The sequence below is a fragment of the Grus americana genome, unplaced genomic scaffold (genome assembly GCF_028858705.1).
Source record: "Grus americana isolate bGruAme1 unplaced genomic scaffold, bGruAme1.mat scaffold_225, whole genome shotgun sequence".
NCBI classification, from domain to species: domain Eukaryota; kingdom Metazoa; phylum Chordata; class Aves; order Gruiformes; family Gruidae; genus Grus; species Grus americana.
This window is the reverse complement of record NW_026561525.1, coordinates 48,563-64,026: the sequence shown is the minus strand read 5'-3', so window position 1 is coordinate 64,026 and position 15,464 is coordinate 48,563. Positions and strand designations below refer to the sequence as shown.

Here is a 15,464-nt window from a genome sequence, read left to right as displayed (position 1 = left end):
AATGTCCTGGGAGAAGAGCAGGGCACCACGTGTGTGCAAGGCAAGAGAAATCCTTCGACCGGGCAGGCTGCCCTATCCTTAGGGCCGCAGGAGCTGCCTGAGGAGCCGCAGGGCCAGGACTCTGTGCTGTCCTGGGGAGTGGGACTGGCACGGGGGGCTGCAGGCTGTCTGGGGTGGGGATCTTGTCAGCATGCCAGCCAGAGACACAGTCATCGACCTCCATTTCCTGCTGTGGGACCAGTCCCAACCTGGGCTGCTGTGCTGGGCTGTGCTGGGGCAAGGGCAGGCAGATGGGGAGAGCTGGGGAGGGGCTGGGATGGGAAGTGCCAGGGAGAGGAAAACACCAGTGATCAGCTACAGTGCATGAGTGCGGAGGTTGGGGGCACAGGGCAGTGTCCTTGCACAGCCAGGCCTCCTGAGAGAGAGAAGGAGGACCGGCAGAGCAGAGTCTGCTCTGGGCCCTTATTCGCTGGACATGCCGGGGAAATTGCCCCAGGGCAGCCATCACAGAGCAGCCAATAACAAGCACCATTTCCAGCACTGGCCTCTCAGCCCAGCTCAGAGAGGCTGTTCTTCCCTCCCCAGAGGGACATTGAATGACAAGGTCAGAAGTCCAAGTTTGCATGCTTCAGACGAGACATAAGCATGCACAGTGTGTGTGTGTGGGGAGATGAACCCACAAATGCCATCAGCTATTCCAATGGCCTCACCATCACCACCATAGCCTGCAACCAGTGCCTTCAGACCCCCATGTACTTCTTCCTCCTCGACCTGGGCTCTGTCTCCACTGCTCTTCCATCATGGCATCATCGATCCATGGCCAATTACCTCTGAGACAAGAGTGCAATTTCTTTCTTGGGATGCGCTGCTCAAATATTTTGGTTTCTCTTTTTAGTTGTAGCAGTGTTTTCTTCTCACTGTCATGGCCTATGACCGCTACATTGCCATCTGCAATCCCCTGCACTACGGGACCCTCCTGGGCAGCAGAGCTTGTGCCCACATGGCAGCAGCTGCCTGGGGCAGTGGGTTTCTCTATGCCAGTGTGCACACGGCCAATACATTTTTAATACCTCTCTGCCAAGGATATACCCTGGACCAGTTCTTCTGTGAAATCCCCCAGATCCTCAAGCTCTCCTGCTCAGATGCCTACCTCAGGGAAGCTGGCCTTCTTGTGGTTAGTGGTTTTCTTGTTTGGGGATGTTTTGTTTTCATTGTGGTGTCCTATGTGCAGATCTTCAGGGCCGTGCTGAGGATCCCCTCTGAGCAGGGACGGCACAAAGCCTTTTCCACGTGCCTCCCTCACCTGGCCGTGGTCTCCCTGTTTATCAACACTATGATGATGGCCTACCTGAAGTCCCATTCCATCTCCTCCCCATTCCTGTATCTGGCGATGGCAGTTCTGTTCATGGTTCTACACCCAACAGTGAACCCCCTCATCTACAGCATGAGGAACCTGGAGCTCAAGGATGCCCTGAGGAAACTGATTAGATGGTATTTAACAGCCAGAGACTGTGTACCTTCCTCTGCAAATCACTCCCAATATATATCTTGACAGTCTAAGCCTGTCTTTCCTTCTCTTCGTTTATTCTTTTTTATTTTCTCTCTTTTTTTCCTTTTCCACTTTTGATGATGCTGTCTGCAAAGAAATGTCTTTATTCATCCCCTCTGTCCTAGGTATCCACCTGTCTTGTGTGACCCACAGTGTCTGTGTAAATGAGGAGCCAGACTCTCTCTGCATTTAAGCAAAATAAATTAACCAGCAGCATCTTTTTGTCTGAAGTCAACCCTTAGGGGGGCAGGAATGAATGAGAAATCAAAGCACTTTTGTGCCGGGGTTTAATCCCAAGCAGCAACCAAGCCCTACACAGCCGTTCGCTCACTCCAACCACGGCAGCATGGGGGAGAAAATCATAAGGGTAAAAGTGCAAAGACTTGTGGGTTGAGATAAAGACAGTTTAATAGGTAAAAGTCGTGCATGCAAGCAAAGTAAAATAAGGAACTCCTTCACCATTTCCCATCAGCAGGCAGGTGTTCAGCCATCTGCAGGAAAGCAGGGCTCCATCACGTGTAACGGTTACTTGGGAAGACAAATGCCATCACTCTGAACGTCCCCTTCTACCTTTTAAAGTAAAGTGTTAATTCCAGGCATTCACAGGAAAACGAGGACTCTGCGATCACAGGAGAGGCAGCAGGAACCCCGCTGGCACAGGGAAGGGAGACTGGAGAGCTGTTAGCTGAGGAGCTCCAGCGCCAGGATTGCCATGCTGTCCTGGAGAGTGGGGCTGGTGGGGGCAGAGAAGGGGGCAAATGCAGTCAGCATGGAGGGTCACCTACAGTAGGAACAGAGGAGAGCCAGAGGGTGAGTGGCCTCTGTTTCCTCATGCCCTTGCGGCCAGGTCAAGCCCTGGGACCGATGGGGAGCCGGAACCCCCTGCTCTGCCCCCCAGGACCTGCTGTGCCCTTCAGAGGGGCTGGGGCTGTGGGCTGAGTGCCCAGAGCTCTGCAGCACCCTGCCGTGGGCACTGCCGTGGGCCAGCCCAGACTTGGCCACTGTACTGGGAAGAGGCGAGGAGAATTAGGGATTGCTGGGGAGGGGTTGGGCTGGGTCGAAATGTGCCCAGGAGAGAACAAACACAGTGTAGAGCTAAGCTGTGTGAGTGTGCAGGGTGGGGGCACGCGGCAGGGTGCAGATCACGGTGCAGAGCCAAGGGGCACGGTGAAGGAAGCAAGGAGCAAAGGTGCAGAAGAGAGGGGCCCAGTCTGTGCCTTTTTCCCTGGACGCCCTAGGGACGCTGCCCCGGCAGGGCAATTTTCCCTGGCTGCCCCACACACTGGCCATTTCCATCTCTGGCCATACACCTCAGTCCTGAGGAGGGACCTTTGCTGCATGGCCACCTCTGTCCTCCTCCGGGCCTTCATGATACCCAACTCCACTGCCATTATTAATAAAAAGAAAACGAGTTTCCTACTGACACTCATTACAATCCAAGTCCCATAGCTCTTGACACAGCTGGTCTCTCAGCCAAGCCCATTCTCAGGCAGGTCCAGCTAGATCAGGGGTTCATGGTCTTGTCTCAAGAGATATTGAAAAAAATCCATTGTTTGAGATCCCACCAACTGGCCTGGGTCTTTCTTCTAGTGTTTGACTCCGAGGGATTTCTCAAAAAAAACCCCCAACTCTTTCCACTTTTCCTTGTCCATGATGGTCTCCAGGCCCCAACCATCCTTCTTGCCTTTGCAGGACTTGCTCCAATCTGTCAAGGTCTTTCTTGTGCTGGGGAGCTGCAAACTGGACACAGCACTCCTGATGTGGTGGTTCTGTAGTGGCTTAGCCTTGGCCGGCAGCCAGACACCCACTCAGATGCTCATTCACAGCCCCAACTCAAAAAGACAAAGGGAGACAATAAGATAGATTAGCTCACAGGTCAAGATAAAGACCGGAAGATCACTTACTAATTACTGTCATTGGCAAAGAAGAGCTGACTTGGGGAAAATCAATTTAATTTATTGTCAATTAAACAGACTTTTGATATGACAAAAATATGAAAGACCATTCCCCCTTCATTCCCAATTCTTCTACCTGCCCCAACCCTGAGAGTTGAAGGGGGATGGTGAATGAGGGGTTACGGTCAGCACAGAACCTCTCTGCCACTCCTTCTTCTTCACACTTTTTCACAGAGATGTGATGTCAATGGAAGAAGAGCCGAGGTGGGGATGGACACCTCCCAGGGCTTTTGTGGTAGGTGGAGATAGAACATATTTAGGAGAGACCAGCAGGGAAGATGAGAAGTGGGGGATGCCCTGTGGGATGTCAGGGCAGCTCAGATAAATGGACATTCTCTATGGAACACGCAACAGGTTAAATGGAGGCGTGGGGGGGTGTGTGCGTCAGCTTCTAAATGGGCCATCCAGTCTTCTGCTCACCTGGATGGGGTACTCCCAAAAGAGGAAGAACTGGTCAGAGCTGTGAAGACCAGTGTCAGCCTGGTCTGCAGTGACCATGTGGTCTCCCACATCCCCAGGGACGAGGGGAAGGAGATTAGCAGAGCACAGACCCTGCACATGAGGGAATGAGACTTTGGCCTCCTGCGGGCACTGGCAGGTGGGATGCCACGGGGGCAGTGTCAGGGCCCTGAGAGCATCCATCGGCCTTCATGGCCCTGACCAGCATAACCTGCAGCCTCCACCTGCATCCCTGTCCATGGGCCCAGGAGCCCATTGAAGCCCACTTTCAGCCCCAGCTTGATCTGCACTGCAGGTGTATGGGTCTCCAGTCACAGCCATAGACACAGCCTGGGCTGTCCATGGACCTTGTCGATTCAGACTTGCAGATTCACTTCCTAGCTGGATTCTTTGTGGGGTGTACAATGAAATGACACCAGCGCCCTCCAGCTGCCAGACCACAGCTGATTCATGGAGGCCTAGGGCCTTTCTGCTGCCTTTCTTCTCATCACTTGGTCAGGTTTTGGCAGGAGAGCAAGGAAAAGCAGGTGAGGAAAAGCAGGGTGCCAACGATTGAAAGCAGAGAGCAGAGCCTTCACAGGTGAAATGATCTAAAGGCTATACCAGTTCAAAAGTGTTTTCTTCAGCTCCTTCCTATGAGGCATTGAATCTGTAGCAGGAACGTGGAAGCTCTGAGATGCCTCCATATCCCTCTCTTTGAGCAATGAGGTTGATAGTACCCAAGTCAGAGGCTTTCTTTCAATTCTGTTTATAGTCTAAAGCACTCCATGGGCTGGAGATATGCCAGGGAACTTGCATAAGGAACCCACTCCTTGGAAAAGAAGGTGCATGTTCCCAGGAATCTCAGGAGGCATGGCCTACCGATAGCGGTGTTCAGGGAACTGGTCAAATGCCTCGTCTCCAGTTCTGTGATGGTGACCTGGTTTGTGTGTAAATTCTCTCTGTGGATGCTGACATTTCCTGAGCAACCTGGTCTGATCTCAGAGCTGGCCCTGCTTTGAGCTGGGCATTGCACTTGAGACCTCCAGAGCTCCCTTCCACCCTGAATTATCCTATGATGTAGAGAGCCTCACCTCCAGCTTAATCTCTTCCTGTACAGCACGTGCCAAGGAACAAGCTCTTGGAAGGCTTGGCAGGAGGAGACTGCTGGGGGACTCTAGTCCATCCTCCACGTAGCTGTGACTTTGCAGAGCTGAAACCTGAAGAGCTCCAAAGGTGGAGGTCACAGCAGTGCTCCTTCTAGTCCATGTTATTTTTTCTAAGGCTCAGCCCAAAACTCCCAAGAGGCACTTTGTGGCTGTTTCCTCTGTCAGTTCATTGGCCACTGCAGAAGAGAGCTCGGCTCCCTCATCTCTCAAGGTAGGTAGGTGCAGGCTCTTATGAGGTTGCCCAATGCCTTCCCTTCAGCCAGCTAGAGACGCCCAGTTCCCTCAGACTCTCCTACAGCTCAGGCTTTAGGCTCCTCACTCCATTTTGGCAGACCTCCCCCGGACACTCTCCATTTTCTCCATTTTCCTTTTGGAATGTGAAGCCCACTGGCTCCTACGGCAGCCATCATGACTCACAGGCCCTTCTCCTCCAAGCACCCCTTAGCCTGCGTGGTCACTGCCCATGCTGCTGCACGGAGTTGTTCTGCAGCTTTTCCTTCTAAATCTTCAAGTTTCGGCTGGCCAAATCCCCAGGTGTGTCAAGGTCCCTCTGGAATGAACCTCCAACATTGAAAGTACCTGTGCTGATGTTCATCCTGAGCCATGGTGCCTCTAACAAGGTGATAACTCAGGTAGCTACAGGACACTACAGATGAGAAAAAGAGTACTAGTGTAGTGTAGTTGCTAATCAAGGCAGAAAGCACCGTTATAACCACCTCAGAAACACCAAATAAGGGTTCAAAGGGAGCACGTGCAGGGCCTGTGAGGAAATGGATAAAAGGGGTTGTCTTTTTGCATGGGAGGGGATAAGGAGTAGGACTGGAGAGGTGGGAAGGGAGTGACAAGGGAATGAATGGTGAAGCAAAGGAAATGGTCAGGACAGTTTGGGGATACCTGTCAAGCAGGCCTGCACCTGAGCAGCAGTGCCTGGAGCAAGGCATGAGAGCTGCAGCTGCTCTGACTAAACTAAGAACCTGACTTACTTCCATGGTCACAGGGAACCTGAGAACTTTCCCTGCTGTCATCAAATGCAGACCTTGAGGACAAGAAACTGCTGCATCTTTTTGGTTTCGACTTTCTTAAATGGGATTTCAGGAGGTGTCTGTTCTGGCCTTCTGCTCGCAGCAGAATCAGATGTGGAGTCAGGCCACATTGCTCAAGGCTTTATCCATTGGGGGCTGGAAAACACCCAAGGGCAGAGACGGCACAACGTCTGTGTGAAACCTGTTCCAATGCTTGGATGTCCTCATGGAGAAAAAGATTTTCCTTATCCCTGTGCTGAACCTTCCTTATTTCATCATCTAACTATTGTCTATTATACAATGACCCTTTCTAAAGTCACCTTTTCAGCAGACTGTCTAGACAAAGGCCCTTTCCATTGTGCTCCAGTTTTCTCCTCTCCCTGCTCTTTGTTCATTCACATTCCTGTCACCCACCCCAAGCTGCTGCTTTGACATCAGGGAGTTAAAAGCTTGCCCTGTCATTAAGTAGTCTAATTGTCTCTTTAGCCAACTCTTTAGTTATGTTTATATCTATATATCTATATATCTACTGACCTACCTACCTACCTATCTAAAACATTTCTCATAAGATTATCCCTTGTAGAAATGCAACGTCATTAGAGGCAGCTTGTAGTAAGCATATGCTGCAGAGTGTGTTTTAATGTCGATGAAACTTTATCGTGCTTGACTTTTCTTTGCTTGCAAATAGGCAAAAAAAATCTGTGCCTGTGTGCAGCCATTTCTCTAAGGAAAGCAAGTGCGGGTTGGTACAAAGGAGCTGTAACATCCAGCTGCAGAATTCAGTGGAGAAGTCTGATGTAAGGGAAAGTCCCCAGTGGCCAATGAGAGAAATGGTGGGGCTGGGGAGCTGAGGTGGAGGTTGTCCATGCTGTGTCAGACCTCAAGGGACTGCTTTTCCTCCTGTCCAGGCGTCCTTAGGAGAGACCCTGGAGCAAGATCTGCTGGGGAATGCTGCCATCACCTCTTCTCTAAACTGAAAAGTAGTAAAATACACCCTTGGAAATAAAACCTCCTCTTTATTAGAAGTTCTTTGAAATCTTTCTCCACAACTACACTAGGAAACAGCTCCAATTATCTGTACAACTCTTGAAGACTTGAAGAAAATCACAGGGAGAGAGATGGCTCGTTAGGGCTTACTTGATTTTAATGAGTCCCATGGTGTATTTGGTGCTGAGTAACGAACCTCAGGTACTGAGAGGAGATTGCACAAACCTCTCAAAGACTCAGTGTAAAAGGAAAAAACCCAGAGTACCTTGAAGCATTGAGTCCCACTGAGCACCATGACCAGCAAAGGCTCCCCGAGGACTCGTTAGAAGGGATAATTGGAGGCCATGATTGCAGGCAGGCAAAGGTAATGTGCAGGCAGCTGAGATGCAGAGGAAGCCCTGCTTTTGTTTGATGAAGCAGAAGGGCCAAGGCCTGACCCCCAGCCCCTGGGAAGGCAGATCCTGTCCTTCACGCCTTGCTCAGGGCTCTTCCTGGGGCAGTGGGATGTGGGGGGTGTCATGCTGAGTGAAGGACAACGGGATGGCAGTTCCCAGCCTTACTGGGGGTGTGCAAGGAGGCAACGAGGCCCCCCCAGTGCCTTAGGACAACATGTCTCCTCACAGGCCTTGGTGGCAGAGATGATTGCCAAGGGGACATGGACTTGGGTTCTCTTGGCGACTTCCAGCCTTGCCAGCTCCCTTTGCCATCTCCACCACACGTTGTCCTACGCTGTCCCACAGCTGCTTCTTTTCCCTCCACACTGTAGACACCCATCTCACTTCCTCACCTTGCTCTCACCCTGGCATTTCCATACATTCACGGACATCTGTCCACCCTCACGCTCTGTTCCTTGAAACACAAAGATGGACTGATCTCGTACTCCTTCAGGATGACTTCTTGTACCACAGCACTACCCTTGGAGTGACAGTTCTTCCTCCTCATGTCCAGTCTCCTTCTTCCACGCTGCACTGTGTGGCAGTGTTTCTCTCTCCTGTTGTTTCCTACCTCCAAGGAAAGTCCACCATCTGAGAAACAACCCTTCAGGCAGGCATCCCAACCCACCAGTCTTCTTGAGGCCTTTCAGCTGAGCAGACAGAAGTAACCTCACCATGATCTCCCAAGGCTACTAGCCTTTCAGGTTCTCAGATGATAGACACGACCAAGCCGTGTGCCTGCTGCTGTCCCATCATGTTCTCAGGCAGAACAGGCATGACCACCAAGATATAAGCCCCCTTCCTGGAGGGAGCCTAGGTCCTTTGGCAGATGGGATCTCACAGACAATGTGCCAACCAGGTGACTTCTGCTGGCCTGTCAGAGATGCTGGCAGATGTGAGCTTTAAAGCGCATGTCCCAGCCATGGGCTAAGGTCTGGCCTATCAGCTATTTCAGAATGAAGTGACCTCAGAGTCCCTTTCTCAGCCACGTTCCTGCTGCTGGCCTATCACCTCCAGAGGCAGAACTGACCTCACCTCCCCATTTGCTTCCTACTGGATTATGAGGTACTTATACACAATTGACCACATCATACCATGCCCAACCATCACCCTCTTTGTGGCCCAGTACCTGAGCAGGTAAAAGTAAGCTGCTTTCATCAAATTTATCCAGTAGATTTCCTACCAACAATTTGAGTGGAGAAATGTTCCTCAGAGGAACTGCTGTATTTCTACCGCTGCATTTTCTATCTCTACTTCGGCCTCTTTGTTTTGTCTTCTTCCTCTGTCGATTCTGTCTCCAAAAGCTCTCCAAGGGAGAGACTCATGGAATCATCAAATAACTCAGGTTGGAAGAGAGCCCTGAAGTTCATCTTGTCCGGCTATCCTGCTCAAGGCAGGGTTAACCTGATGAGGTCGCTCAGAGGCTCTGCCCAGTTTGGCATCATCCACAAAGGAGCTGAAAATGCACTCTGTCACATTATACAGGGAGTTAATAAAGACATTCAACATGGTTGGCCCAATCCGACTGTATAGAGACTATGGAGACCATGTCAAAGCCCTTGCTAAGGTCCAGGTACGAAACATGCCCTTCTTGCCCCTACCCATGTGGGTTCGGCAGTCCCTTCCTTCTCCTTCAAGTGCCTGTAAATCCCTGCAGGTGTATTTGGCCCATCACCTTCTCAGGGACTAAGGTGAGGTTGACCAGCCTGTAATTCTCCCAATCCTCCCTCTTGCCCTTCTTGAAGAAATGTTTGATGTCTGCCTTTTCTGAGGATCCCAAACCCTCTCTGATTGCTCTGACACGTTTGAGGGCACAATCCAGAAAGGGTGACGTGAGCAGAGAGGAGTACTGGTAAATGGTACAGACCATGGTACATCCAGGAGTTAGTGATCAGTGTCACAGAAACCTGAGCAGACCCAGGCCTCTACTATGCTCTACGTACAGCTTGGCCTTCAGGCCGTGTTGTGCTGAGCTTATCCCTGGGATGCAGAATTAATTTCATTGTAATGAGAAGCGTGCAGGAAGCTCCCACCTGGTAGCGGTGATTAGACCTTCTGCATGTCCTTACCTTTATCTAAAACTGCAACAATGATTTCACATGTGAAGAGCCTCTTTTGGGGGTGGTAGAAATGATGACTTGAATTTTGTTGCTTATGAGAAAACACTGACAGTGATCACAGGAGTGTTGTGGTTTAACCCCAGCTGCCAACTAAGCACCACCAGCTGCTTGCTCACTCCCTGCTCCAGTGGGATGGGGGAGACACTCGGAAGGGTAAAAGTGAGAAAAGTGGTGGGTTGAGGTAAAGGCTTTTCAATAGCTAACACAAAAGCTGCGCAAACAAACAAAGTAAGACAAGGAATTAATTCACCACTTCCCATCAGCAGGCAGGTGTTCGACTGTCTCCAGGAAAGCAGGGCTCCATCACATGTAATGGTTACTTGGGAAGACAAATGCCGTAACTCCAAACATCCCCCTCTTCCTTCTTCTTCCCCAGCTTTATAACGTTAAGCACGATGTCATATGACATGGAATATCCGTTTGGTCAGGTGGCATCAGCTGTCCCAGCTTGTTGTTCACCCCCAGCCTCCTTGCTGGTGGGGTGGTGTCAGGATTAGGAAAGTCCTTTACTCCATGGAAGCCCTGCTCAGCAATAACAAATCCATCTCTGTATTATCAAGACTGTCTTCAGCACAAATCCAAAACACAGCCCCATCCTAGCTACTCTGAAGAAAATGAACTCTATCCCAGCCAAAACCAGCACAGGCATGTTCTTGAGAGTGACTTTGGAGGAAGGCTTAAGGCTTCATGCACTGCCCTGAGGAGATCCCCTTTCATGATGGAACCACTCCTACGGAGGCCAGCTCTGTCACAGAAGTGCCCGTTGCCTGTCCCTGCCTGCGGTCACAGGACGACCACGCAGCAGGACTGTGACCAAGCTGCAGAGCAATCAGGCCTTACACCAAAGCCAAGTGTGGTGGGTTGACCCTGGCTGGAGGCCAGGTGCCCACCAGAGCCGCTCTCTCACTCCCCTCATTCACTAAACAGGGGAGAAAAGGCATAACGAAATGCTTGTAGGTCGAGATAAGGACAGGGAGAGATCACTCACTAATTATCGTCACGAGCAAAACAGACTGAACTTAGAGAGGGAATTCATCTAATTTATTACTAGGCAAAACAGAGTAGAGGAATGAGAAAATAAAATCAACTCTTAAAACACCTCCCCCCACCCCTCCCATCTTCCCGGGCTCGACTTCACTCCCGGCTTCAACCTTCCCCCCCTCAGCGGCACAGGGGGACGGGGAGTGGGGGTTACGGTCAGTTCATCTCACAGTGTTTCTGCCGCTTCTTCATCCTCAGGGGGAGGACTCCTCTCATCGTTCCCCTGCTCCAGCATGGAGTCCCTCTTACAGGGTGCAGACCTTCAGGAGCAAACTGCTCCAGCGTGGGGTCCCCCACGGGGTCACAAGTCCTGCCAGCAAACCTGCCCTGGCATGGGCTCCCCTCTTGACGGGTCCACCGGTCCTGCCAGGAGCTTGCTCCAACGTGGGCTTCCCACGGGCCGCAGCCTCCTTCAGGTGCCTCCACCTGCTCCGGCGTGGGGTCCTCCACGGGCTGCAGGTGGAATCTCTACACCCCCTCATCCTTCCTCCATGGGCTGCAGGGGGACAGCCTGCTTCACCATGGCCTTCACCACGGGCTGCAGGGGGATCTCTGCTCCGGCGCCTGGAGCACCTCCTGCCCCTCCTTCTGCACTGACCTGGGTGTCTGCAGAGTTTCTTACATCTTCTCACTCCTCTCTCCGGCTGCAAAAGCTCTCTCTCTCTAAGTGTTTTTCTTCTTCTTAAATATGTTCTCACAGAGGCGCTGATTGGCTCGGCCTTGGCCAGGGGCGGGTCCATCTTGGAGCCGGCTGGCATTGGCTCTATCAGACACAGGGGAAGCTTCTGGCAGCTTCTAACAGAAGCCACCCCTGTAGCCCCCCCGCTACCAAAACCTTGCCACGCAAACCCAACACACCAAGGGATCAGAAAGAGAGTGTGGAAGTGAAAAGAGAACAGCTCTGGGAGATCAAGTGCCTCCTGGCAGTGCTGCCATGCCAGGAGTCTCTTCCCTGCCACCTCTGCACACAGGAACTGTCCCTGCACCTCAATAAAGCTCTTGGAGGAAGGATCTCAGAAAAAACCCGACCTTGCTGCAAGGTCCTTTATTTTACTTAAACACACAGAGAGCATGGCTCCTCGTTTACACAGCCACTCGGTCAGAAAAGCGCAGCAGAGACTGAATTAGAGAGGGGATGACAACATCACTGCGAGTAAAACACCATCATCAACAATATAAATTACAGATGACAGGCTGGGCCTGTAATGAGTTAAATAATAGCTGTTATGCAGCAGAAGATGGGCAGTTTATTGCTGCCAAATACCATCCAGTCCTCAGTTTCCACACTGCATCCTTGAGCTCCTGGTTCCTCATGCTGTAGATGAGGGGGTTCATGGCTGGAGGCACCACTGAGTACAGAACAGCCACCACCAGGTCCAGAGATGGGGAGGAGATGGAGGGGGGCTTCAGGTAGGCAAATATGCCAGTGCTGATAAACAGGGAGACCACGGCCAGGTGAGGGAGGCACGTGGAAAAGGCTTTGTGCTGTCCCTGCTCAGAGGGGATCCTCAGCACGGCCCTGAAGATCTGCACATAGGACACCACAATGAAAACAAAACACCCAAAGGCTAAACAGACGCTAACCACAAGAAGCCCAACTTCCCTGAGGTAGGCATCTGAGCAGGAGAGCTTGAGGATCTGGGGGATTTCACAGAAGAACTGGTCCACAGCATTGCCGTGGCAGAGGGGTAGGGAAAATGTATTGGCCGTGTGCAGCAGAGCAGTGAGAAACCCACTGCCCCAGGCAGCTGCTGCCATGTGGGCACAAGCTCTGCTGCCCAGGAGGGTCCCGTAGTGCAGGGGTTTGCAGATGGCAACGTAGCGGTCATAGGCCATGACAGTGAGAAGACAATACTCTGCTCCAAGCAAGAAGGCAAACAGGAAGACCTGTGCAGCACATCCTGAGAAGGAAATGACCCTGGTGTCCCAGAGGGAATTGGCCATGGCTTTGGGGAGAGTGGTGGAGATGCAGCACAAGTCAAGGAGGGAGAGGTTGAGGAGGAAGAAGTACATGGGGGTGTGGAGGTGGTGGTCACAGGCTATGGCAGTGATAATGAGGCCGTTTCCCAGGAGGGCAGCCAGGTAGATGCCCAGGAAGAGCCAGAAGTGCAAGAGCTGCAGCTCCCGTGTGTCTGCGAATGCCAGGAGGAGGAACTCAGTGATGGAGCTGTCATTGGACATTTGTTCAGTCTGGGCTTGGGGAACTGTTGAAAGAAGAGAATACATTGACAAGTCAGGGCAGACTTCTCTGAGCCTGTCCTATGCTGTTTCTCAAAAAAATCCCCTCAAAATTACTTTTCATTTTTGGGAGGGAACTTTGTTCAAATCCTTTGTGTTAGCTCACCTTTGTGCTTCTGAGTGAGGGCACTTTTAAGGGGCAGAAATCCTCATCTTTCACCTTGCTCTCAGCCTGGACACTGGTGAGCCCTGAGGGACAAAAGGGCTCCTTATGCCCTAATGCAGATTCAGGAGAGCTGGTCTGCCCACAAGTGACCTGATGGTCACCATGCAGGTGCCCTGTGCTAATTACACCTCTCTCCGTTGGAGGATGATCTCACACACAATGGACTTGAAGAAGAAACTCAACTTTTGTGAGCTCAGAAGAGTCCCGTTTCAAAGTCCATTTCTCACAACTCTTTTCTCTTTCTCTAAGCAGCTGAGCAGAGAGTGATGCCGAGGGGTGGCCTGGCTCTCTGTTCCCTGGAGTTGTCCCTGCCGGGAGCCGTTTCTCTGTCTCCAAGTCTCCTCCCTGTCAGTGCTCACAGACCCCATCCCACCTGCTCTGTGCTCAGCTCTGCCCTGAAGACACCTCCTGGCAGCAGGGCTCTGCCCAGGGCATCTCCCTGTTAGCAGCTCCGCAGGAGTAGGTCAGAGAAGCACTGATGCTGCAAGCAAAGGTGATGGTAGTGCTGTCTGCTGGTAGAGGAGTGGGTGAAGGCACTTAGGAGGCTTCTGGCAGCTGTGTTGATCCCTCAGTGTAAGGGTTCAGGAGTCTCGGTGACTTCTTCAAACTTGACAGCTCCTCTCCCCTTTCCCTTAGAAGCTGAGAAGGTAGTCCCTGCCTTGACCTTCCTCTTGAAATGCTGCCTCTGCCATTTTCCTCGTGGTGATCTGGAGCACTAACCAGCCCTGCCTACACAGCACCCTCTCAATATCAGAAGGATCCTACCCTGTTGGGGGTCACTTCTTCCACCCACTCCTTCTCCATGGTGTGTAACGCCGTGGGGAGCTCCCTGGTCAGGCTGAGTGCTGACCCTGGCAGGTGGCAGAGTCCCTGTCATGGCACATGAGACCCCTGGGGCACAGAGACCCTGCTCTGAAGAACAGTCCTGGGCACCCCTGGGCTGTACACCCACCTTCACACCCTGCAGCCGTCCCTGTCCCTCTCATGCCCTGTCCCTCTGATGGTGCAGCAGGAAAACCCTGCTCTGGAGCTCGTCCTCCTCCTCTATAGAAGAGAGAGATCCCATAGGCTGTGGGTTATGCCAGCTTTAGGAGATCCCTCCATGAACTGCAGCTGCATTGGCCTGCACCCAGAGACTTACTGTGTCAAGGGCCGTGAAGATTTCTCCTCTTTTGAGCTCTCAGCATCCTCCCAGGCCCATCTGCCGTTGGCCTTTCTCTTCCCCTCGCTGCCTGCAGGCAGTGCCCTCAGCCCTGCTGCGCTTTGCAGAGGAGCTGCTCCTGGGCAGAGCTGTCTCTCTGCAGCACTGCCCGCTTGCCATGAGCTCCCTCCATCCCAGGAGCCCAGCTCAGATCAGCAGCAGAGGACCAGCCCAAGGCATTTTAATGACCCCTCTGGTGGGATTGGTCCCTGAACCTCAGACACTGAGAGGAAATTGAAGAAACCTTTGAAGAAGTCCAAGTCAGATGCAAACTCCAAAGTTTCTTGGAGTGTTAACAGGTCCCACTGAGGACCATTACTGACGAAGCCTCCCCAGGGGCTGGTTAGAGCAGAAAGCTGGAGGCAGAGATGACAGGTAGACAAAGGCAATGTAAAGGTGGAACAGATTCTGAGTAATCCTGGATGTCTTGTATCAAGTCAAAGGGACAAGCTGTGACCCCCAGCCCCTGGGAAGGGAGATCCTGTCCCTCACACATTGCTCAGGGCTCTTCCTGGGGCAGTCTGATGTGAGGATGGGCAATGTCAAGGGCAGGACCAGGGTCCAACACCTCCCAGTCTCCCGGGTGGGGAAGGGGAGGCCATGAGACTCTAGTGCTGTAAGGATAAGGTGCTCCCTCATAGGCATCAGTGGCAGAGACAACAGCCACTGCCAAGGGGAGAAAGAGTTCATCTCTGTTGGGGGCTGTCGTGGTTTTACCCCAGCCGGCAGCTAAGCACCACGCAGCCGCTCACTCGCTCCCCCCATCGGGATGGGGGAGAGAACTGGAAAAGTTAAAGTGAGAAAACTCGTGGGTTGAGATAAAGACATTTTAATAGGTAAAGCAAAAGCCGCGCGCACAAGCAAAGCAAAGCAAGGAATTCATTCACCACTCCCCACGGGCAGGCAGGTGTTCAGCCATCTCCAGGGAAGCAGGGCTCTGTCACGCGTAACGGTTACTTGGGAAGACACACACCGTCACTCCGAACGCCGCCCCCCCCCCCCCTTCTCTTCCCCCCAAGCTCCTTATAAACTGAGCATGACGTCATATGGTATGGAATATCCCTTTGGTCAGTTTGGGTCACCTGTCCTGTCTGTGTCTCCTCCCAACTTCTTGTGCACCCCCAGCCATCCCGCTGGCAGGGCA

The 15,464-nt window shown here is 52.2% G+C and overlaps 1 protein-coding gene across 1 annotated transcript; it reads right to left on the bottom strand.

The window, feature by feature from the left end:
- Positions 1–12,035: 12,035 nt before the first annotated feature.
- Positions 12,036–12,521, bottom strand: LOC129200502 (olfactory receptor 14A16-like; the record flags this gene model as incomplete). The annotated part of the gene is made up of 1 exon (XM_054811818.1): positions 12,036–12,521. A coding segment is annotated over one exon (486 nt), but the record flags the coding sequence as incomplete, so codon positions are not given.
- Positions 12,522–15,464: the final 2,943 nt, after the last annotated feature.